The following is a 25,206-nucleotide window of genomic DNA, read 5'->3' as shown; positions in this document are numbered from 1 at the left end:
GATTGAAGGTCATCCTAGTGCTGCTCTGTTCATGTGCACTGCGATGGGGTTTTTGGATACTGCATCTGCCTCTCTGCAGCACACCAATGGTCACTCTACAGCAGTAAAGTCACCTCCTTCTCCTCACAGCACCCTGTTGCATCAGGTGAAAGAGAATCCTCTGGACCTATTAGCTCTGTAAGTCTTCTGATACAGGAGTCTTCTGTAAGTCCTTGGTGGCAACTGGACTGCAAAGGGCTCAGCCTCGTGCCATAGGTGAGTGCCAGCAGCCTGTGAATAGATTGCCTGGCAGAGCTTGTTGCTGAACACTGATCACTTAGCAGGCCATTACCTTGAAAAATGAGCTCTGCCGAGCTTGCCTTGTGTTGTTACAAACTAATGATTTGCATTGATTAGCACGTGGCTCATGAGTGTCTAATTTATCAATCAGGGAGCGCCAGGGGAGCATGTGTAAACCATGCTTTCAAAAATGATGTCATCTGTCAATTGGCTCATGAATGTGAAAGCTGCGTACACCTGACATGCTCTCCCTGGTGAGGGAGAGGAAGGACCCAGACAACTCCTTCTCTTTCCCTCTGTTTCCAGCTCTGTAGCTGTTTCACTTTGGGATGAGCCCTGCAGTCCAGCTATGTCCTGGCTGGCTGCACTTCAAACTGTCATTATTATTTTTATGGTGCTGGGAGCAACAGTCATGAACCCACTGTGTTAGGGGCTGTCCAAGCCCAGAATGAAAGGTGGGTCTTTCATTTATGTCTAACTAGATCATAGATCCGTTGCAGCCAGGAGTATGTCTTGCTATAAATGTTGGTGAGGAACCACAGTTGTATGGCACAGTAGTTACGTGCTGTGGGCTATGAAAGAACGGGGACCTCCGCCAGCTAGGAGTTTGTCTCCTGGCTTGAAGGATGCTGCCCCAAAGCAGAAGGCTCATTCCAGCATATCCCAGGTTATGGCATGCTTGATCTGTTGTGAGACAGTAAACCACGATGAAACTGGTGCACCTAGTAGCCATGTCAAGGCCTGGTGACACACATCTCTCTGAAAAAGGAAACCAGATGGCCATCAACATCTTGTCCCATGTTTCTCCTGCACATCCTGAAGTAAGAGGAATCTCCCTCTGCCCCAGTGTGCTGTGGTCACCCTGCCAAGGGAGATCTCCAATCCAGCAGTCGGGCACATCTCTGTTCGACCTAATTTTGCAGCCTGGCTGGATTACACGAGAGGTCAGTGGGTGACTCCTCTGCAGGGATTAGTGCCTATACCTCCCTGCCCAGGGCAGCCACCCGTGCTCCCTGCCAGAGCCTGGCTGAGGGTGTGCGGTGGGAGGATTACAGTGCAGTGCCTGCAGATGATAGGGATTAGCCGGCGGTATTCTAGGGAAGCTGTTTTCTTAAAAACCTTGGGTTTGCTGCTTGGAAAAAAAAAGGGCCTGGGAACTGTGTAGCTGGAGAAGGGGAGAAGTACTGTTCTCCTTGGCTGTTGCAATGCTGTAGCAAATAAATCTTGCTTGCTTGCTAACCACAAGGTTTAGATCCGGACAAAAGAAATGTAAACCAGGACCTTGAAGGGATTGCAAGACCAAGCCGCTTCACTGTCCCTTCTATTGTGTGTGATGGATGTGTGTACTCAGGTGTACATAAGCATTCCATGAAGCAAGCATGCTGTGCCTGTAGGTGCCTTCTGCAGGGGTATTTTTGTGTGTACAGCTTTGGGTCTGTGGGTTTAATTGGGTGAGGGATCACACAGATGCTGAGGAGCTTGGGACAGACGTTTAGAGGTGAGCCTTGCCAGGGTAAAAGGTGGAGGGCACTTGCAACTTTAGGATGTGGGTCTACCTTGGAAATAAAAGGCTGGGGTCGACTCTTTTGTCTGGATCAGCTAGCATCACCTCTGGTGAGAGTGGCTGCCATCATGACATGTTGGGGTCTGAACAGCACTGAAAGCATGAGTGTTGAGAAGACTAAACACCTGGTTTTCCAGGATCCTGCTCTCCATGTGGCTGAAGGTGCTCTAAGATCTGTATTTGCATGGGCTGGCATCGTCCATGCAAGTGGCACCTTAAAACATCTGTACAAGAGAAGAGAGGGCTGCTGGCTGCTGACTATTAGGCACAAGGAAGAGATACTTCACCCTTTCCTTTTTCAATTAGTGATTTTAAAGGCCTTTTGGATCAGTAGATAGACAGGGCTATTGAAAAGCCATGTTTTATTAGAAATTGATCTCCTGTTAATAGGCTTTAGGCAAATTAGAACAGATTATCCGATTGGAAAACACATGCCAAAACAGAAGGAAATGGGAGGAACATGGAGCATCACCATTCCCATCCCCATCTTTGCTGAGATCAATAGAGCTACATCATGTAACCCAAATCAATGGAAAAGCAGAAATAGATAATCATCATAATGGCCTGACATTAGATCATACGCTGTCTGCCGTGTCTTTGCCCCCTCGCCAAGCAAAGAACAGCAGCCAACAGTCCCATTGTCCACAGGGGAACATTAGGTTCATAAAACAGGGAAGAACTCATATTGGAAAAGCAATGAAGTATTAGGGGGCCCCTGTACAGTCATAAGGCTGTTTTCAGAGCAGCCTGGATTAATGTGTGTGGCTCCCAGGCTGCTTGGATCTCCTAGAAATGATGTTTGTAGATCCTTAATCCAATCATGAGGAGACAGTGATTCCAGTGAGAAGCCCTGGGAGGAGGAGAGGCAAGGAGGGTGAAGGAGAGATGCCTTAGGGTATGGGAAGAACAGAGCTTGTCCTGCCAGTTATGGCTTTGCCCACCCAAAAATATTTCTTCTCCTTTCAGAGGCAGTGCCACAGCCATGTTCGTACCCTTGCACCCAGGCACAGGCAGCAGGGTCTGATTCTGTGGCCTGCAGGGCTTTGCCTTTAAAATTGACTCTTGCAATCTTCCTGGCAGCCATTTAATCACCTCCTCCGGGAACTGGGGCAATTTCATGGCTAAAACAAACCACCAGCATGACTTGAGCGGGAGCTGCTGGATCGCCAGCTGGAAGCATTGGGCCAGCAATGATGAATTCCCTTTAACTTTGTCAGCCTGAGGGCTGCTGACGCTGCACAAAAACAGAGTGGTGGAGAGGAATGGCTTGGCTGAGTGAACCATGGTTCACCAAACATCTCTTCTGCTTAGTTATTAATTTAATTATTTGTAATGACTGCCAGTCAGCCAGCGCCTGCTCCTGCTGCCCACCTAGCTGGCTGTCATGATCATGCTCGCCACCACAGGAGATCTGGATGACTTTCAGGTGCTTTATACAGAGATATTGATGGAGGGAGGTCTTGTTTTGACTCTGAAGGGCTAGGAATGATGCTCTGGGCAGGAGATGATGGTTTTAGAAGAGCAGGAAACAGCTGAGCTTGATCAACACAGTGGAAATGATTTGTTCTTTCTCTGCCAGTGACCAGTCCAAGCTGCTAGGACAACAAAATAGAAGTGAGGTGGTAGCAGGAGTCCTGGTTCAGGGGTCTGTTTCTGAAGTGAGTCTGAAGACAGTTTTGAAGACAAACAGTTGTCTGTGCATTGCTGTGATTCAAACAGCAGAGCAGTCTATGAACGGATTTTTCTTGGATAAAAAAATATTGGATGACGTTAACATGCTCCAAACACTGATTCAGTCTACAGGATCAGGCTTCAATGGGTCTGAAGTAAAGCTCCCGAAGTACATGTAATATGGATGCTGGATTTCAGCAGAAGTGTCCCTTTACAGATAACTTTTATTACACTACACTGTTTGCTAAAGTAGACATATAGTTTGGTAGAGCTTTTCCCCACTCTGCTCCTGGCGTGTTAAGTCGCTTCACCTCTTTCTCACCTAGCCACCACATCTGCACTATGAAGCTTTCCAAGAGACAGTCCCCATCCAGCTTAGTGGAGGAATAACATGGTAACAGAGGTATGTGGTCCTCTCAGACCATGGGACAGGATCGACCTTCCATTCTGGAAGGCAGGTGTTTCTATTGTTCTGGTGAGCTTAAGGATATTTTCTTTTTGATGTGATCATGGTTTATCTTCCAATAATGGGACTAAAGCTTGCCTGCACCAATTCCTTCTTTGTCCTCCAACCCCAGTGCTTTTCCTTTGATCCTGTTGAGTCCATACCCGTGATTTGGAGGGGTTTATTGTATCCTGCTCTTCAATAATATTATCTCAACTTCTAAACCCCATCTTCCTCTTAGAAGTGTGATTGAGGCATCTGCTAGCAGCTTGCCTGGGAGACTGTGCTCAAGCATCACCCTCCTGTGAACCCCACAGCAGCTGGGGAGACCCAGATAATGCTGAAAAGCACCAGTCAAGTGATGGAAGCTATCTTTTACCTTCTTTCGTATACCAGACCCATGGGCTTCTTGCCAGGATGCCTGTAGGCCTAGCCATGGCCAGGGTGGGAGCTCCAGGAAGGCCAGAGCCTGCGTCTTTAAAGATTAATAGTGTTGTTTGCTCATTAAGGAGATCGTTTTGAAGTCAGCTCTAGCCAGAACATTCGAGTACAAGCATCTGTTTGCTACTGGGAGAGGATATTTATTGTCTGATACTTCAATGGATGTAAATAAACAGCCAGCCCTAGATAATGTTCAGACAAACAAACAAACAGCTGCCAGAAAAGGTCCCCTGGTAGTTGACCTTCGGGAAGCATCATACTGATGTTTTAATAGCAGCCGGCTTTGCAGAACCAAGCCCAGTGAGTGCAGCCTTCCAGGAAGCAGGATTAACATGCAGCAGCCTGACAGCGTTTGTCCCTGGGAGCTCTGCACGTGTGCGTTGGCCTAAAGGAGGGCAGGGGAACCTGGGGTGCTAAGCAGAGCATCTTGTGGTCCAAGGACCATGTGCCCATCCAGGGCAAATGTGTAGGCAGTGGGAGCAGGTATTTGTAAGGGCTCTTTCTGAAGTCTGTGCAGGCTTATCCTGCTCGCTCCTGAGCCCTGGATGTGGAGATAAAGAAAAGGCTTTGCCCATTGCCTGGGTGCCGGGCTGCAGGGTGATTCTGCCTGAAAATGTGGTGAGGGAGCAACTGGCACTAAATCTGGCTCCCTGAGCTCACCTGCACATCAGTTCTGTGCTCACCCGTCTGCAACGAGGGGCTGCCCAAAGCCCCCCCAGCTTAAACCCTGAGCTGGGAAGAAGAGACCTCCTCAGGTGAGCAGGGGGGAGTAAACAGCTCGGTGGGGTGTGACCTGGCCTGCCCTACCTGCTTTGCTGCACGTAGGCACGTTCCAGGGCAGAACCTGGGTGGATGAGCGGTTGGGTATAACCAGCACTGGTGTATGCAATGGGGGATCTCACCTGGGGTCCGGGCCTTCATGTGCCAGGTATTCCTGTGGTGGAAGTGATCAAAGTGTGTTTGTGGAGGAGTGTGCACAGGTCTGGTAACAGTGGTTGTAGTGGACTGAGCATTTGGAGACTTGTGTATGGTCCTGGAACCTTCTCCAATCGCCCTCCCCTTTGCCTTGCAGAGGTCCTCATGGTTCACAGGCAGTTTCAAGGAGAAATCTCAACTGGACTGCCAGTCAGGCTCTAATCCCATGGACTAATAAGAACATCTTGAATATAAGAATACCTGTACTTCAGCCAGAAGAAATCTCTACCCCAGCACCCCAGCCTCATGTGGGGCTTGTGGCTGAGGCCAGCAAAGAAAAGCAGGAACAGAGCAAACTGCTGGTTCATGCTTCAAATTCCCTGCAATTGGCAACTTGGGAAGCTTTCTGAGCAGAGATCATATCTGTGTCCCTGATTTTAGTGGTGATCACTTTCAGGCTTTGTTGAGAATCTTCTCATTTCCCCTTCACAGCTCTTCTTTTCGATTTTTTTGCTAACCCAAATGCCCTGGCTCTAGTGAATGCCTTGGAGCCAGGAATAAATCCCTTTCTAAGAGAAACTGCTGTTGTGTTGTTTGATGCTCAGGACTGCAAAGAATGTGCAGGGAAGGTGGAGATCCTCTGGGCTCCATGCCTGGGGTCAAACATAAGAAAGCCAGAATTTAAGACAGGTAAAGGGATGGCTTGAGTTAAAGGCCAGACTTCTGGCTGCAAGCTATGATAATCACCTCTTTGCTGGCAGAGGGCTTGCACGGTCTGTGCAGCATGGGTTAATGTCTGCCAGACTTTCTGGCCTTCTTCTGAATTTTATTATTCCTTAGCACCTAGCTTTAACTAGAGAGGGTTTCCTGCACTTACAGTTGTTAGGCTGTGTGTTTATGAGTGCACGTGTGTGTGTTTGCACATGTACCATGGAATAAACTCTGTTCCTCTCTTCCTCCCTCCCTCTCTGCAAAATAATGACTTTGCACACAATTAGGCTAGCAACGGCTGTTAAATCACTTGAGAGTATCTCTTTTCTCCTGGTGTGAAACATCTGCAATCTTCTACCTGCACCAAATGCATAGGGGAGATCCCTGGGGGCTGTGCCTCCTGTCTGCATCATTTGTTAACTCCAGCCAGCTATTTCTCCAGCCTGCCTCTTCTGTCTTGGAGCTCTTTCTCCTCTAATGGGGCCTGGCAAAGGCTGAAGACAGTGACTGAGCCCTGGGGTGATAATTGGCTGCTTACATATCTAGCAGCCTACAGATCTGACCCTGAAGATGCTGAAAAATCAAGGTCAAAGCAGCAAAGACATAAGGTTTGTTTAGCATAGTGATCAGCAGAGAGAGCGAGGATCTTCTTGCAGCCCTCTGACAGGGATGAGCAGCCACAGGGGACTGGGGGCAGAGGCAGAGCTGAAACAGCAGGCAAAGCTCAGCCACCGCTTCCCGGGAATGAGAACTCAGTGCAGGAAAGTCTCCATGGGAAATAGGAAAGGCTCCTGCTGTGGGGGCATTTGAGCTGCCCTGGGCAGACCTCCAGTGAGGAGACACCTGTGCTTCTCAGCCTGCAGCCCTTTCTGCCTTCTTCCTTTCTCTTGACTGTCCTAAGGGCAATGACTCATGCTGAGCCTGTTGGCCTCTTTGCCCTTGACCTCACGGGTGAATCACATCTGTGCCCACTTTCAAGGAGACAGACTCTGAGGAGCTGAATTCACCCATTAGGGACCATGGACACAAGCGAGCCCGTTCCTCCTGGGCAGTCAGAGCCAGCGGGACATGGGTGCTCGGTACTGGGCTTCAGGCCCTGACTTCTTTATATGCTGATGTTGCAACATGTGTTGCTGTCATAGCCAGATCCATCGAGATGACAAGCTAACTGTAAATCTTCGGGTGTCATTTGACTAGACCAAAAGCCAATGCCTGCACATACACCCGCTTGTGCAGAGTGGTGGATAGCATGTAGGATCTGAGCATCCCTAAGCACCCTCCAGACCCTTTGCTGTCACAGGGAGCCCCTCTAACTCCTCTCGGCCTCATTTCCCCTCTTTCCTGGGGGTATAAGATACCCTTATGCAGGCTTTCCAGACCCTTTGCCATCCCCTCTCTTCCTTTCTCTTTATCTTTCTATTATAGAAGATGATTCAGGCTCAGTTTCTTTGCTGGAAGGTTGATACAGGAGGAACAAGCTGGTGGACTGTGCCAGGAAACAGTGGGAATGGGTCTGGACACCATACAATCTTGCTGGGTTGTTATTTCCTTTGGGTGGGAAGGGTGCTTTTGTTCCACTATCAAACTGCATAAGTACAAACTAGCAACTGGGAGCCTTTGGTCTGCTATTGGTCAGGGAGGTGTGGAGATCATGACGTGGAGCACGAAGCGGATCTACTACAATGTTGTTTTTTCTAGGGAAGGGTACTGTGATGCTTGTGTTGCTGCAGGATAGAAGATTTTCTGAAAGTGAAGGGCAACATGTTAAAAACATACCAGGATAGATAAGGAATGTGGATGCATCTCTGAAACATGGCCATGGGGGTTGCTGAAGTATAGAGCCTCACAGCATCCAGAAGGACTCAGTAGGCCTGTGGACAGCTAGATTATCCTGAAGTGTAATTATAGTATTGAAAGGGTTTACAAATCTTTTTAGCTGCTTTTGAGCCTAATCTCTAGAAAGTGGGTTTAGACAGGTAAAGAAAACTCTGGTGTTTTGTGCATTTTCTTCTGTATCACTGGGTCACTATGAAGGATAGACTGGCACTGTGTATCTAGTACCTTCTCATAATCCCAGTTATTGATGTTCCTAAGTAACACCCTGTTCTGGGATGTGTCTGGAATCATAAGGTGCCATAGTTGTTCAGGACTGATTTCAATATCTGATACGTGTAATCAAGAAGAGAAATAGTCTGTGTTGTATTGTACACTCTGCAATAATATATTGCCCCATGGAATATTAGCAATAAGAACAATAATATTGTCTGACTAGCATTTGGCTGACTGCAGACTCGTGTGTTGTTTTTGGTTTTTTTTTTTTATCTTTTGCTCATCATCACCGCAAATTCTGACCTCTGTGCCATCATTTCCAGCTTGATAGAGTTGGCCAGGCAATGACAGTAACACAGTGACAGTGCCAGATAAAAGCGAGCAGGCTCTGGATTATTCTTCTACAGTGCTCTTGTGTTGGTGGGACCAGCAGAAGCTGTTAAATCCATTTTATCATTGAAGTCAGGAGGCAGGGTGAAAGTTCACTTTGCGATGACAGTGGTGGTTGTCCAAAAGACCTGGACCAGAATACATTTCTTCAATGATTATCCTACAGTCTCTATGGGAGGAGGAAAAATACTCATGTTCTCTCCCTACTTTTTTGTTTGCCCTGCAGATCCGTGTGGATGGCACTACCAAGAACACACTGGAGTATGAGATTGTGCAGGTGGTGGATACTGGCCCCATATTACGGGATATGGCCTTCTCAGTGGATCATGAGCACCTCTACATCATGTCTGAGAAGCAGGTAAGAAACTCTGTCAGTCCATGGTGCTCTAAAAGCTTTTACCTTGATCATGCTATGGACGTCACAATTGCACATGAAGTTCTGATAGTGAACACAGTTACTACAAAGATGTGCTCTGTTGTTGTTCTCATAACTTTCTGTGCTTAGAAACCATTGCATTTATAGACTGATGCAATATTTGAGGGGCAGGGTCAGAGAACTAAGGGGGCAGAAACCACCCCCAGCATCGCTTAATGCAGTACGCGTCCTACCGGCTACATGACGAGGAGTTGCTACTGCACCTGCTGCATACCACATTGCTCTCCACCCCCCTTCAAACTGTGGGTACATCTGCCATAGACATGGGTAAGTGTAATGCTGAACCATTAAAGCCTCTTTGAGACATAGTGATCAAGAGTATAGGATGCTGCCTGCCAGGGTGCAGGCCAACTTTAGCGTGATCTTCCTGTTGTGATATTAGTATTATTACTGAAAATACTAACAGCCAGATTCCAGGGAAGGACCAGTCTGGGTGTTCAACGTGGAAGTCTGGCTGAATTCAGCAAAGTGTTTGGCCTGAAGAAGTTTGCTGCTTGGGGTGGGAAGAGGAGGAACTTCTTTTGCCTGAAGAAATCCATTGTATATAATTAGTCTTGTGGACATGCAGGGTTACTTGAATGATTGTACCTGGTTGATTCATGCACGCTAATGAGGAGCTTTAGGTCTGTAGAAAAAAAAGGGAGCAATAAGGCATTGTGGTAGGGTGATGGCAGGTGCCCTACAGTGTTCAATGATTCCTTGAGCAAGTATTACCCACCTGACCTTGGATCATGTAACTGGCACCAAACATAAAACACTCACTTGATATACTTCTTATTGCCTTCCTGCCTGGAGAATGCCTACATGTTCCAGTAGCACTTCCAGAGCAGTGTGATTTCCTCCCAGTATTGCCCAGTGCCCTAACACCAAGATCCACCCTAGATGTTGTATGTGGTGTGCTGTGACCCTTTGACAGTGCTCAACAGTCAGTAGTCTTGAGGATGGAGATGTGACACCTCCTCTCAGCCACCCTCGTGGTAGTTTTACCACCCACAAATTCCTGCCTTAAAAATGCAACAGTGAAAATTTGTTTCCTCTTCACCTGCCATGATCTTATAGACCCTCCTCATATCCTCTTCAGGTGGCTGTTTTCCAAGTTATGGCTAACACTGAAATTATTATCCTTTACCTAAGCTAAAAGGAGTCTTCTCCTGGCCCACAAGGCATGAATACATGCAGGTTTTGGAAGGAGGTGTTTAGCAGGGCTGCTGTGGTCCAGGAGCTGCATTGTAGCAAGCTGGCTAATCCTTCTCCCCCTGCAAAGTATAGAGGTTTAGTTTCCAGTCTATGACTGTCATTTCTTCTGCTTGAACTATTTCATTTTAAAGGTTTTGTGCCTCTGTGATGTCTCTGACCTTCTCCTTAAGCTATGGATATTTATACCTAAAATTTGGAGTGGGGAAGGGAGCCACTCTGTGCATTTGTCTTTGTTAAAGAGGCTGCAAGGTGACAATAACTCAGGAGAAGGTGCGATGACAGAGCTGGGATTGCTTTCTCATCTGCTCTGTGCTAGGTAAGGATGGGATGTCACCTCCAGTACTGAAGTGAAGATAGTCCCAGTCACCTGTGGGTTGGAGTGGGAAGCTGGAGGCAGGTGATGCTTTCAGGCTCCTGTGAGACTTTGGTCAAGGCACCAGTCCTTTTTCTCATCCTTTTACTCTGTCGGTCCTTTTTCCTTTGAGTATGGGAATGGGGGTCCTTGCATGGTCAAACCCTTGAGCATGACAATATGCCAATAATCAATTCAGTGATTTCAGATTTGCTCAGTGTCCCTTTTGTGTGCAGGGCTATTTGGCAACAGGTCACCTCAGATACCACCATTGGCTTTGTACAACCCTGCATATTTACAGAGACAAGACATTTGACTGCCTTGGGCTGGGTGGTCTCGTAACACCCAGGAGCTGTCTTGATTCTGTCTAGGAAAGGGCAATGGGACGGCATTGTTCATTCACTCATTTCTTTAAAAAATTAAATCTGGAACAAGACAAGTAATTTGTTTTTCCTCCGGAAACTTGCAAGAATATTTTCTTGCTGGTCTGTTGACTCCTTGCACTTCCATGACCATTAAAACATAAGCAGATTCCTTTTGTGGTTGGCTGTTCTGAAGCACAAGCTCAGGCAGGTTGGTTTTTTAGGAGCACAAGCTGTTGATGGAGCCCTACAGAGACGTCAGGAGCCCTGAGTCCCCTGTGATTTATTCAATCATCTCCTCCCACGTGTCTTTGAAGCTTAAGGGTGTCTGTATGAAAGAGGTTAGTGAAAAGGGCATGGACTGTTATTATTTAAAATCTGATCTGATTTTGTGAAACACTCATCAGTACAGAAGCCTTTGCCCATCGCTGATGTTATCTGCCGCATAGCAAGCAAAGTGAATGACAGTGCTGCCATCACGGCAATACAGTTGCTATCTGTGCGCTCATGATATAATGTACTTCAAGTGCTCGCATGAATTAGCAGCTCAGGGGTTTGCCTTTGTTGAAGCAGGACTATGAGCAGCGTGGAAGAGTGCAGGCTGGCCTTGGGGACCGTATATCCCATCCACTGTGCAAGCCATGTCGTACAGTTTTTTTCGTAAATGGATGAAGATCTGACTTATCAGAGGTTTTCACTGTCCCCAGAAAACCCCTGGTATCGTGAGGTCTGTGGAGATGAGTATCATAGCTTGACCTGACCTTTCCAAAGGCAAGCAGACACTAGGGCTGGTCCTATCCCTGGGGAAGGAGGAGGTTTCTCCTCCCTCCATCTGCTGGGCTCAACCCTGGCCGTGTCTCAGAGGTAAAAGTGGTTCTGTTGGGGGTGTTGCTGCTCCATTAAAAGCAGTTTTGCCAGGCTTGGCTACATTGCTCACCAGTCCTCAACAGGAATGGAAGCCCCAAAGGTAAAGCTGATTTTTCCAGCTTGTCCCAGCCCTATCATGGCTCTGCCAGTCCCAGCAGTTATTGCTCATGCCATGCCCCAAACTGTTCTGTAATGAGGCATTTGGACTCAGCTCAGCAAGGCACCCTTTACCTTGACACACCTTCAAAGTGCTGTCACTACAAATCTGGCTACAAGAAGAGGCTTTCTTGTGCTGCCAAAAAACCAAAACAAAAAACCCTGATCTTTTTAAGGTCAACGTCTCCATGGGACCACTTTCCTCAGCACACTGGGGACTCCTTGGGGTTGCACACGGGGGTTTTCATCTGCAGCTGAACTCCTCGGGTTGCAAGGGGAATGGGGAACTCAGCTCAGCCCTGCAGGCTGTGGCTGAAACAAGTCCTCCCTTGCAGCAACTCCAAACGCCGAGAGATGACAGGCAGGACTTGTCGGTGCTATCAGACGTGCCATGCTCTCAGGAGCAAGATGCGACAGCTTTCACCATCAGAGGTGCTCCATTATATATAAATACATATTTTATAGTGAGATTGATTGAATGAGAGAGACAGAAAGATTTGTCACTGAAACCCAGAGACACGCTATACAAAGGCCCCATCATTTCACGAAGCTGTGGGCGTATGTGTGTTTCAAGTGCAAACATGTTTCAAGTCCCTGTTGACAGAGCAGGGAAGGGTTGGTGCGTGCATGGGATCTGTCACAATTTGTCAGGAGACCTGCCATTTAGCCCCAGCCTTCCCAAAGGGTCTGAGCGAGGTACAAGCCGGATGGTGTTTCCCACTGAACGGGGGTCTTGCGTGGCAAAGTCAGGGAAAGGGTTGCTCCAGGGTGTCACTTCCTCACTTACCTGCCTGAAAGGCACTTGTCCCTGTGTTGAGATGTTCCCTAGGTGTCACAGGGATATCGGTACATTGGAGGCTTGGGATGTTTTGTTTTCCTTCTTTTGTTTCTGGTGTGCAGACACCGAGGAGCCCTCTGCCTCACATGCTGATCTAAGGGGATAAGGACCAGATGGGAAATGCTGCTGGAGGAGCAGGGGAAGGAGCCCTGCAGTGTCTCCGCATTTCCTCTGCCCCTCATCACACATGCACATGCCTCTTCAGGCCCCTCTCTCTGAACCTCTTTCTCCTCTCAGTTAAGAAGCCTGAGCCTACCAGCTCACTGGAGCTCTCTGCAGGGACTGAATGCTTCTTTCACCCCTTTCTCACTCCCCCGCCTTGCTCTCAGATCCCATCCCTCTTTATGGCCCTGTCCTTTCATTTGCAAACTTGCACTTGCTTTTCTGTCACTCCTCCACTCCTGGCATCCCTGTTCCTTTGCTTTCTCCTCTTCCAGCTGTCCCCATGCTGCTGGCTGACCATGTCTCCTTGCTTCTTTGATGCTTAAGTGTTAGCATGCCCATGCAGCCCAGCTCTACATGCCAGGAGGTGCATGATGCTCATTTTCCTATTGTGGCTTTGGACTATCATTTGGAAGGTCACTTCCATCACCCCCTAAATAGATCTGTTTCAGCATGCAGGACTCCTGGCTCTCTCCCAGTGCTAGGTGGGTTTTGCATAGCTAACACAGCACCTGGAAGCAACTCCAAGACATGAGAATATCAGCTCTTACCTTTGATATAGAGGCATCAAAGGAAAGAGGTAGAGAAAATGAACTTAAAGGCTCAAAGCCCAGAAGGCAAACAGCAAGAGGACCCAACTTTGTATTATTAAAATCCCAAGGCTTTGAGCTGCCTCCCACTTTTGGTCTACTAATGGCTAAGGAAGACTCTGTTCTGCAGTCAGTGTATGAGTAACCCTACTTTTGACTCAAGGAAGGAGATTTGCTGTCCCTCTCTCTGCAGGCAGATTTTTTTTGTGCAGGTGAGTCAGCTCCATGCTCCAGCGGGAAATTGTGCTTCTTCCCTGTAAACTGGCAGAAAGTCACCCATGATCAGAGAATAAATCATGTCTGTGCAGTGCTATCATTCCCTAAAACCATTACCGTGTGTTGAAGGTGAGACTGGTAGGGTCGTGCATAGCAGAAGCAGATAGGTATTTTGGGAGCTCTTTTAAACTTTGCCAATGAAATATCAAATAAATATGTACTTAACTAAAGCATGGCAGAAACAACATTTGGTAAGAATTAAGTAACAGTATTGCAAATCATGTTGACAGGGTCTTTTTGGCCTTTCTGTGTCTGTTTCTCATTAAAACAGGGAAGGCTTATACCCATTTGTCTCTTGAGATTTATTCTTCTTCCCTTTGCCGCTGAGTCACCATGTGCAACAGAATTATTGTGTGCAAATTAGCTGCAAAAGAAGAGGTGGTGACTGGCTAGTTTACTTCTGATTTCATGACCGCTGATTAAAATCTTGTCTGCTGCTTATGTTATCATCTCAATTAGTTAAAGCAATCATTAATAACTACTTAATTATAGCTTAATTTCTTCAAATGCGGTCTTTGCACAAGATTTCAATTAACATTAATGCTAGGTTTGGAGTGGCTGTTTCCAGGGGATTGTCAGTTTGAGGCTGTCCCCAGAAACACTGGCTCTAGATGACAAGTTTTAAAAATAACTCAGGAGTTTTTCCTTTTAATTTGCATTTGTTTGTTCGTTAGCCATCAGGTTGTGTGCAGACCATGTTTTTCATCATTGGTCTAGAAACAGAAAAGACAAAAAAGATCTTGTTTGAAAATGGAAAGCTGAGATTGTCTAATAGGTGTGACTTTTTGACCTGGGGATTTAAATGCAGCAGCAGAGACACCCATAAGCTGTAAATCTTGGCATTGCTGTTGCAGATTTCTATCATTTGATTCTTCTGTCTTGTACGCTTTTGGCGTATTGCCTGTCAACCTGTAGAAGGGGCTACTGTGTGTAGTGTGAAAGGTAACCACGCTGTGCACTTCCACTCATTGGAGATGGTCTGGTCTTCTGCAGGGCTCCACTGTTCAGCTCCTGAAAGCCAGGAAGGAACAGTATTGACAGCATAGTCTTTTCCTTGGAGTAGCTGGGTGCTCCTAAACCAGATTAACATCCTAGGTAAGCTCAGGGTCATCAGAGCTTCTATGAGTCCTAAGTGGAGCTGAAATGCACACTGTCTTTGCAAAGATGTGTCACATTAGGCTCTTTAAGTCCTCAGAAGAAGAGGACTCCAAAGTGCCCATTTTGTTGCCCAGCTGCCCTGCTCTTGGGCAGTCCTGCACAAAACAGATAGGGAAGAAGAGCTGGTGGAGTTCAGCCAGTCACTACCAAGCAATGAGTGTAATCCCAGTTGGCAGCAAAGGCAGCTTTTGTTCTTTTTGACTGTTCTTCCTTGTCCCTAAAATACCACTGATTACCCTCAGCAATATCAGGAGGCTGAATTCCGCTCTCCCTTGCATTTGCTTTCACCCAATTAAGGACCTGTTAAATAAGGTCAGATGCCTTCTGAGAAATAACTGCCTGGATGGAAAATCCTGCATGGATGGATGCTCAGCTGAGGCTGGAAAAGGCATTGTGTGAGTTGCCTATGTTTCTCAGCCAAGAATGATAAAAGCGATTTGGCCCACCAGCAAAACTGCAGCACGTTGTGCTGCTGACTCTTTTGAAATAATTCTTTATCAGCAAAAGGCATATTATTGCAAAAAGTCATAATTTAGCTCAATTTTATCTCATTTGCTGCTAGCACATGGGTATCCTAGGAGTCAGCAGCTGCGGGATACTTAAAGGTGTAGGGAGTCCCTTAATCTCCTGCTGGGTTGGTTGTGTATTCCAGCAGGGATGTAAATAACTCCAGAAGCTGGGTTGGGAAGGTGAGGAACCAACTGAAGGTCTTGGAGGTGTCCCAGATGAGGCATTTATGGCAAGGGAAGAAATCTCACCAGGGGCCGTCTCCATCCCATGAGATGCATGGGCATCTGGAATTTCATCTCCCACTGTCTCTCAGCCTTGGGCTTTTCACACTTAGATTAAGCTTTTTTTATGCTTTGGAAATGCTTTTGTAAGCCAGTTTGATGCTGTATTCAAGTGCCCTGCTTCGCCCTAAAGCAAGTACTATGCTAAGCGTGCTGGAAAGGAGGAAAGGTTTGCAGCTGACAGACAGTCCAGGATTTGGTAGACCTAGACTCACACCCTGCCTTGCTCACAGCATCCTTGTACAGCTATGGGCAAACCACTGTAACTTCCTGTGTCCTGAAGCTACAGAAGATATTTCCCAGGATCAGGACCTCTTTTGGAGCTCTCCACAATTCCTGCCACTGCCCAGTGAAAACTCAGTTCTCGTCCTGACACCTGAGGCTGGTGTGCATGCCCTGATGGAAGCTCGAAAGCTTTGCTGAATCCCAAAGTTCAGAGGGACTTTTTCTGTGTTACCATCAGGCATTTAGTCTGAGTTCTGCTGCATGTATTGGAGAGGGAAATGCTTCTTGAGAGAATAATTGTTCTCTTTGCAGCCATCCTGTAAGTGACACCAAGTTATAGCTTTCTTGATCCCACCTAGAGGAATGTTGACAAGCCCAAGCTGTGTGGAGGGGACTAGCTGGGAGCAGTTTGGCAGTCTTTCACCTGAGGGAAGGTTTTAATACAAAATGCAGGTCGGTGTCCTTGTGCTTCATGCTTGGCCTTGCTTATCTGTGCCAGAATCCTGTCTTTTCCAGATCTGCCCCATCCCAGAGAAATGACTTCTCTGCAAGCACACTGCGTTATCCACTGGGATCCAGCGGGGGGTGGGGGTGGGGGGTGGGGGTGGGATGGAGTGTATCAGTGCAACTGCTCAAGTACTTTGAACACAAGTATCTTAGCCATGGACAGAGTCTAAACACTGCATGCTGGCAAGACATGAATTCATGTAACTGTCCTCTGGGTTGGAGCACTGCTGGTGAAATTTTGCTGCTAATGAGCAGAGGAGGCTGAGACACATCCTTGGTCATGCCATATGCCTGTGACTAAGTAGCACATCAGGGCTGAGCCTCCCAGTCACCCCTGGGCCAGCGTTGGGGGTGCACTTATATTTGTACAAATACATTAACACAGTTTAGTGCCTGATACAGTCTTTCTCATTAAAAGACCTATGTTCAGTCACAGTGACGGTATATTTGTGCCTGAACTCTGCAGTTATGCCCTCTTCTATGTATCCAGTGTTTGAGGGTAGAACTCCAGCTTTCACACTGCCATCTGTGCATCTGCATTTGGCTTGAACTTCAGCAATGCCTAATGTCAGCATTCATCTCTGAGCTTGCCAGAGTCATCCCCATGCCAGGATTCTTCCTCCACAGGCTGCTCAAAGAAGCAGCACAGGAGCTGGAGGATGCACAGAGGCTTTCAAAGGTGCTGTGTTCCTGCAGAGGGTGGTTTAATTTGTCTTTGGCACTCCTTGCTTTAAGTATCTGTGTGGTGGACACGGTGTTGTAGGGGGTTACCTGGAGTGATGACACAAGGAATGAGATGGATCATTCAGTCTAACCAGGTCTCCTTTCTCCTATTGCCTGTGTTTTTTAAGTGGGAAAATTGGTCCTTCTAATCCATGGGGCTCTGCTTTTGTAAAGTAAGAGCTACCCCCTGCCTTGCACAGAGGAGAGGAAAGAAAAAAAAAAAAAAAAAAAAAAAAAGAGTAAGACTAGAGGGAAGAGTGAGCAAGGGAAGAGTGAGCAATGCCCATAAATGCAAAAAACATTTGTAGAGCCATTCCCGGGGTGAGAAGCTGCAGGGACTATCGATCCTTGGGAGCGGGTGACGGGTGGGAAGCCGTGCAGACGTGTCCCCTGGGCACAGCGCTGCCCGGCACACAATGTGCAGGTCATCTGGCACTATTGATCGTGGTGCCATTCCTCTGTGGTGTGGCCTCTCTGAGTCAAACACAGACTGCTCAGTGGAGCTACTGTGCTGTTTGGGGAAAACGAGGTGGACCTGTGGAGTTAAGTGCATCGCTTCCCTTCTTTTAAACAAAAATCCATTCCTGTCTCCCTGAATCCTGCCAGACTGGTAGGTTGTGGTTTCAGCTGGGAATAGGTCAGAGAATTAAGGGCAGCTCAAGGAATTTAGCTGGAAATCTGAAAATCTCCACCACCGCCATCATCCCCCTCCAACCCCTGACCCTGTAATAGACCCAGAAGAAGGGGAGAAGAAAAAGGAAACCTAAGAAGCTGGTGATTGCATGTGAAGCCTGGCAGATCTGTAATCCGGGACTCCATTAAACACCTGTCTCCTCCAGTCTCACTGACAGCCAGGTCTCCTCCTCTCACACAGATCTCACAATTGCAGGTCCCTTGAAAGCACCAGTTGTTAACCATCCCCCTGCTTTGGTATTCCACTCCAGCCCAGCCCGGGCACAGCACCGGTGCTCCCAGGGAGGGAGGGTTTGGGCAAGACAGAAACCCTGGCTCAGAGGTACAGGCACTTCCATACCTCTTGGGTTTAAGCTTTTAAATCTAACACATGCTTAAGTGTTTTCCCGGATCGGTGCCCGGTGACTGTCAGAGACTGTTCTCTTAATTACTGCATTTTAAATATGCTTCAAAAGTTGTTTCCATTGCAGGCTTATGTATCTTGTTACTTTCTCTGAAGCAAATATTTGCTCTCTTGGGGATTTTGTGTACGCTGTAAGTGCACAGTTATCATTTTCTAATGCCTTTTCTATTTTTCATGTGGTACCTCTGAACTCCTAAGCATGCTCCTTGTTAGTGGGGATCAATAGACTTTTTGTTGTCAGAATCACAGAGAACTTTTTAATGTGCTCCAGAATTTGCTGTGTCTTCTGCACTCATGGCTTTGAGTCTTTCTTGCTTTAGGCCCCTGTTAAATATCTTTCATCACTTTATATTGCTTAATATAGTCGTGATCATCATAGATGTGTGTAGTAGGATCAGGAAAATTAAATCCATTTCAGGACCTGTGCTTGAAAGGCTTACTGGTTTTTATGTTCTTCTCTGTTAAAAAAGAATTTTGAAGTTTTTTCCAGTTTTTTTCTGGATTTGTTTGTTTGTTTTTCCCAGCTTTTGTGATTTTCCATATCGTGATTGGAGGTGAGTGTACTCAGGTGCCCTGAAAATTATTTTCTTGTTTTGTTTCCTAACTGGGTGAGGAAGTAATGGGAATCCTTGAGACCTAATTTAGTCTGTCTTCCCACCCCCTTTTCTTTTTCTGTAGAAAGATATTTTGAACCAGCAAACTAAGCAGTTGGTCAGCACTCTATTTTATAGGTTATACCTGTATTTTTGTTTGTAGTGTAGGCTTGGGCTGGTTAGACACTTGTATAGATGGACAATGCAGCCCAGGAAGACACCCAGTGCTGTAATGATATTCCCTGGAGCTCGGGCACGCACCTGTGGCTATGTCTATATGATAAATGTAACAAAGGCAGTGGTTTTGGGAGGTTGGGAAGATTTGAAGGGACAGAAAAATCAATGCAGAAATTTAATTGGATAGATCAGTTGGTGTTTGCCTGTCCATTCTGTGGATGCTGTACACGGAAAGGACAATTTCACTACCAAATGCCCCATGTGTCATTGCCTGAATAAGAGTCAGACTTTTAGAAAAAAAGGTCCTTAAACGCTTAGTTCTGCTGTCTTGTCTCAATCTCTGCAGTTTTCGCATCACTGACTCCCTAGAAATCCTTTTCTTTACAAAATCACTTCTTTTCCACTAGTCCTGAAATCCTACATAAATGCCTGTTCTTGTGTCCCTTCTCTTTGGATCCATGGATGCCTTTGTGATGTATTTACGAACTTGTAAAGCCCTTTGGATTTCTTGGGGATGAAAGATGGTGTTTGTATGATATCCCTGCTCCCATGACATCATTTGGGAAGCTTTCTTTGGAAGGAACCTTCCAAGCACTTCTATAGTTCACGTGTCAGTAGTTTCTGCCCCAAAGAGCAAAGGTAACCCATGTGTTTCCTCCAAGCATCACATCAAGAATGTGTTTTGATGGAGCATCAATTCCAGGGCAATTCACACAATTAATGTTGGATTCACATAGCACTGGCACAAAGGAGACAGGAAGACGTTTGCATTAACCTAGTCTCCATCAGGGTGAAGTATCCTTTTTCCCCAGCAGCTATACTAATAAATGCAGTAAAACACGGAACAGTCTCTGGCACTGAAACTAAATGCTGCAGTGTGGCCTGTCCCTACAGATCTCAGCTCTCTTACTCTCCCAGAAGAGGGTAGCTCCATCCACACTGAGCAGGCAATAAACTCAAGACATTCCCGCACATTGTCTGAGAGGCTGCAATTTGGGCAGCCAAACCCATGCAAAAGACCATGAAGAATTTAACCGTGTGGATTGTCAGGGCTCTGCAGCACCGCTCCAGCTGAAGGAGCATCCATGGGAGCCTGTTTTTCCTCCTCACTGCTGGTCATTCTGAAGCCTTTAACCCTGGGAAGAAAAGCCTGTGTAGTGTTATCTTTTATAGAGAGTTTTAAGGGCCAGCAGTTAGAGGGATCCTCTTTTGGCTTCCTCATGATATAGAATCATCTGCCAGCCGTTGGATGGAGAAGAGGTGTGTAACTCCCTGATTGCTATTTTTGCATTCCCTGTAATTGTTTCTGAAAACAGTGTTGACATTTAGGCAAGGCGCTTCAGGCAGCTGCTACTGCAAACTCTGAGCACTTTGAGCTTCCCCGTGTGCTCTGTCTAGGCTGAAGTGTTTCATGCTCTGCTGCAGCCGGCTGCAAGCAAAACCCTGGTAAGGGACAGCACATCTTTTACCCTCAGGATGCAGTGTCAGAATGAACCAAGAGAGATTTGAAAACCCTTTCGTCTCCAGAACAGATGGGGAGATGTTTTTCTTTTCCTTCTGAAGGGAGCTGTATGCTCTGTTGTTCAGGAACAGCCCTCCCAGGCTCTCCTTGGCTTGCAACCCTCTTACAGCCACTGCATCTATCGCTAGGCAAAGAGGGGTGAAGAAGCAAGTAGCAGAGCTCATGGCACACTTTTAAGCAACTGGCGAGTTAGGGCCTATCTGTCCTTACCCCTGAGCACCTTGCTTTCATAGTGACACATTTGAGGCCACTATGAAACCCCATTGAAACCAAAGGGCATTTAGTAACTGGGTCAGACCCAGAAATTAGTGCAAAGGAAGGCACCTCTTGCTCTCTTGCTTGATGCATAGAGGCAACCATTCTCCTTCCACAGTAAGACAGCAAGAAAGGGTTCTGGGTTCAAGCTTCTGTGCTATAATTGCCTCCAAAGTGGCCTTTTTCTTTGCCACTTCACTTCTGCCACACCCCTCTCCCCCCCCCCCCCCCAAAAAAAAAAAGCATTATCTATCCTTGAGACTTTCACCTCGGGCCATTAACTGGCAGGTTGGTCATTACCAACCACTTGGCAGTGACTGATTGTGGGGGTCTCTTTTGCTACAGAAAATGTGGAACTGATTGTCTGAGTGACCCCATTTGACCTCAGGAATTCTGCGTTTAACCTGGCTTTAGACATAATAAACTTCAGTAATTAGCAGAGAAATTCAGCAGTGACATGTCTAATTGATTGGAAATGCCAGTCCCCAACGAAATGCGAAGCTGCGCTGAGAGGAGCCCCATGACAGGCGGTAGTGTGGGCTGCGAGGGGGTTGTTGGGATGCTGTCAGGAGGCAGGAAAAACCAGGGAAGGAATGTGAAGCGTGTTGTAGGTTTGCTTTTCTTTCCAGCTGAGAATGCTGCAGGTTTTCTTTTCTTTCCAGCTAATGGACTTGGTGAACATGCTATCCATCACTAATTACTCAACCCTATACTCAGCACTTTCCCAAGGTTGAGCTCGCATCTTTGGGGAAATCCAGCTAATCTCTGCACAGTCCATCTTAACCGTGTACTTGCAAAAAGAAAAACACCTTCTGTGATCCTCATCTGAAATTCCAGCATTTTGTGCCTCACCAAGGAGGCAAGTGTGGCCCCTGTTTGGGAGAATGTTGTCTTTTTCAGGTCCTGGGTTGATGATACCTTATCTCCCATGTCATTATGGGCTTGTGATAGCCTTTCCCAGGTCTTGCATTTGTGCTTCTATACTGATAACAGTTGAAAAAAGAAACCATTTAAAATTAATTTCTTGGTTTGATTTGTGCTTAAAGCTGGCCAATTTGCTGCCCTGGTTCATAGCAGGACCTCAGGACCACTTACATGCGTACCTTGGAGGATGGTATTCTGTGACATGGGACCAGGAATGGCCTGGGAGTGGAGGAGGTGTTACCTTCATCTGCTGTTCCTGCTTACCCCCCCCCCCCTTTTTTTTCTTCCTTTTTTTTTCTGATGGCTTTCTTACTCCTGCAAGCAGTGAACTAGTAGCCACATGGACTTTAGGTTACATCTGTACCAGCGCTGGGGAGTGTGACCAGGCACTGGAGGTGGATGGTGTGATGGCGCTTGGCACATCCTCATCGTGGGGCTGGCAAGCTGTCTTCCAGATAGTCTTGGATATGGTTCAGGGATGACCATGGCCAGTGACCACTTCTGAGAGGCAGTTTGGTTGCAGCTGCTCCATTTGCAGGCTAAGAGAGTTTAATGATGTGTACATCTGCTATTCTATACTCACTGGCCTTAGGACTGGAGAGTAATGCACATTAAATTTTCCAGTGCAGAAAGACCTTTACAGAGTAATACAAACACAGTGTTAGGTGATTTGTGTAGGTAGGTTCAAAGTCTCCGTACTACTGCACAGGACAGGAGCTATTGCAAGCTGTCAGCTTGAGCATTTAGTGTTTTTAGCTTGTACTCCCAATTAAATGTTTAAAATATTGATTAAGAGCTGATGCCTATCTTCTAAAGAGGGGTAACAGAGGAGAAGAGTGGGTATGTGTTTGGGGAAAGCCCACACAGCCTGCTGGAGCAGGCTGGCTGTGTGCAGTGGGGTTGCTGAGCTAGCAGCCTCCTCTGGTTAAGGCTGTCCATGGATGCACTGGTGTCCTTGGATATACCTGTCTGTGCTTCAGGGATATCTGCTTGTTAGCCACCTTGAGCACATGCCTGACCACAAGGACCTCATGTTGACATGATGGAAGACATGCCTGTGTGGTAAGAGGTCTAGGAGGGGCTGGGAAAGTCAGCCATGATGTTTCATGACCTCTCAGCGGTGCTGCCCCAAGAGCAGTGACACCAGGGGAGGCTGTCCTGTGCTCGCCTCCATGTGCCCAACTCCTGGGCTAGTGAAACCACCAGGTAAACAGGGCAGGCACAGGCTCAAACACTGAACACCACCAGCAGCACCATGGCAATATTAGCACGGCTCCTGCCATGGGTTTACCCTGTGTCAGGCAGCACTCCTCTAGGCAGTGTTCCTCACACAGGGGAATGCCAGGGCAGGGCTAGTCCCTGGGGCAGTAGGGAGACATCAACAAACTTCAGGACATGGGGGAAGAAAAGAAAATGTAGGGATGTAGACACCTTGCCGTTTGCCAGCAAGGCTTTATAAAAGGTCCTTGGCCTGTTTTATTTGACAGTGTCATCACAGCCTTGGAGGGCACTGACCTGTTGCAGCTCTCATGGCATGAAGGCTCTCCGTTTGCTAATGCAGCGGGAATCGGCGTCTCCATGGGGGACCCCCAGGGTGCACAACCCGCTGATGTCTCTGGCTGCTCTTTAAGGTGCCAGGTGTTCACCCACCCCTGTGCGCCCAAGCTCCTTCAGGACTGGCTTGCTTGAGGTGTGTCACCTCCTTCCAGCAAAGGGAACTTCTTAAAACCAACCCAGGGCTTCAGGGATACTTTTACATCCTGGATCAATAAATTAAAATGGAAAAAGAAATACAGTGACAACACCATATGCACTGAAGCATCCTGCGGAGATTGCGGAGTCTCAAAACAAACATTAGATGTGTAAACAGTGTATCAGCATTCCTTCGTGAGGGTAGCTGCAGATCTATTTATTGCCTTCTGATCATTTATTTTCATTAATTTTCAAAGCTAAATGGATAAAAGTACTTGTAGGAAATATCATAGGCTCTCCTTGCTCCCACACAAGCTAAAACCCCCCCTCCCACCCCACCCCCCTTCAGTGCTCAAACAGCTTTGGGGTGTTATTCTTTCACCTAGAGGAACAGGAGTAATGGTTGCAGTGCAAAAAGATCTTTTAAATACCGAAATATTTGTATTTGATATATGTGTTTGAATTTTGTTGGCTTCCTCACACAACCATTTGGGAGGAGGAAGGAGAATTCTCATGTGATAAAGAACTGCAGTTTTGAATCATTGTTTCTTAAAGCAGAGGGACTATTTGTAGGTTTTGGCATCGACAGTTTTACCCCAGGGTCCTAGAAAAATAACAAGCTTCTTTACTGGGTGGATGAAATTTTCTTGCTTAGCTGGGTCAGGTCTCTGGAAATATCCTGTCCATTTCAATGGGACAATTTTATTATTTTTTTTACTTGCATTTGTTATTTTTTTCTGCCATCCTGCTTCTCCAAGATATTAACTTTTTTATTATTATTATTTCACCACATGAAAAGTCACTGTGAATTTACTGCTCCATTTGTAGAAAAAAAATATTTGTTCTGGATCTGTGATTTGCTTTTAGCTTGGGATGTTGCTCTTTCTTCTTTCAGCTGTGAGAATGGTCATGGATGACACAGACCTGATTTAGTTATTTGCTGGCTCCTTAGTGATTTAAAAGATTTTATAAAAGGCTATTGCATTTTCCTAACTAACTGCCCTCTCTTTTGGGTTGGACTGGGAGCAGGCTGGGGGGGAATGAGTTGCTCTTATGGCAGGAGCCCTCTTGCATCTTTACCCCATTATGCAACAGGTTTGCTGTGAGATGATGTAGATGACTGGAAGGTTGATGCATGAGTTCATCATATAAAGGACACACAGAAAATGGACTACTGAACATATGTGAATCTGCTGTAATGTTCATGCCAGGTCACAGGGCAAAAGAAAAGCCCACAAATACATTCCCTGGCACTCCTCCAAGTTACATCCCTCCTCCTCCAGCTTAAAAGAGGAGGCAGCATTGCGCTAACGTAAGAAAGCCACCACCTGCATGGGTTAGACAGATTTCTGCGAACCTCGAAGTAGAGAAGACAGGAGGCAGGGAATCAGGCTTATTTTTGTCTCACTGTAAACATTCACAAATGGTAAAGTGTATAGCTTACCTGTCGTATGATGAACCAACATGCGGCACCTTGTAAATATATATCCATGCTTATGTAGGACCTCAAAGGGTGTTACAAAACAGGAGCGTTGCTCTGTAACCCTGTATGCTCAAAATCTTCTGAAGTTACTGACATGTTTGGGTGCTCTAGTATACACCTTTATAGATTTTTTTATATATATATATATATGTATACACACACACAAAACCAGAAGAATCACCTTATCTGCCTGGGAAACGCACCTGGTATGGAAGGCAGCATGTGTTTGGCAGTGCAGAGTACCATTACACTAATGCATCTGCAAATGCAGTGGGAGGCTGGCAAGGGGTTATTTGGATAATGGAGTGGCTGGGCTAATAAAATTAGCCTCACATTCACAGCCTGAGTGGGGAGGAGGG

The 25,206-nt window shown here is 46.7% G+C and overlaps 1 protein-coding gene across 3 annotated transcripts in view; it reads left to right on the top strand.

The window, feature by feature from the left end:
- Nucleotides 1-25,206, top strand: part of PLXNA4 (plexin A4) — a 456,157-nt gene that overhangs the window by 217,837 nt on the left and 213,114 nt on the right. For all 3 annotated transcript variants that reach the window (XM_037389024.1, XM_037389025.1, XM_037389026.1), the window contains exon 4: nucleotides 8,692-8,823. In XM_037389024.1, coding sequence (XP_037244921.1) covers nucleotides 8,692-8,823 — 132 coding nt within the window. The remainder of the gene's footprint in view (nucleotides 1-8,691; nucleotides 8,824-25,206) is intronic.

The sequence above is a fragment of the Falco rusticolus genome, chromosome 5, assembly GCF_015220075.1.
Source record: "Falco rusticolus isolate bFalRus1 chromosome 5, bFalRus1.pri, whole genome shotgun sequence".
In the NCBI taxonomy this organism is placed as follows: Eukaryota; Metazoa; Chordata; class Aves; order Falconiformes; family Falconidae; genus Falco; species Falco rusticolus.
Note: the sequence above shows the minus strand (reverse complement) of the source record. Positions and strands in the feature narration are given on the sequence as shown.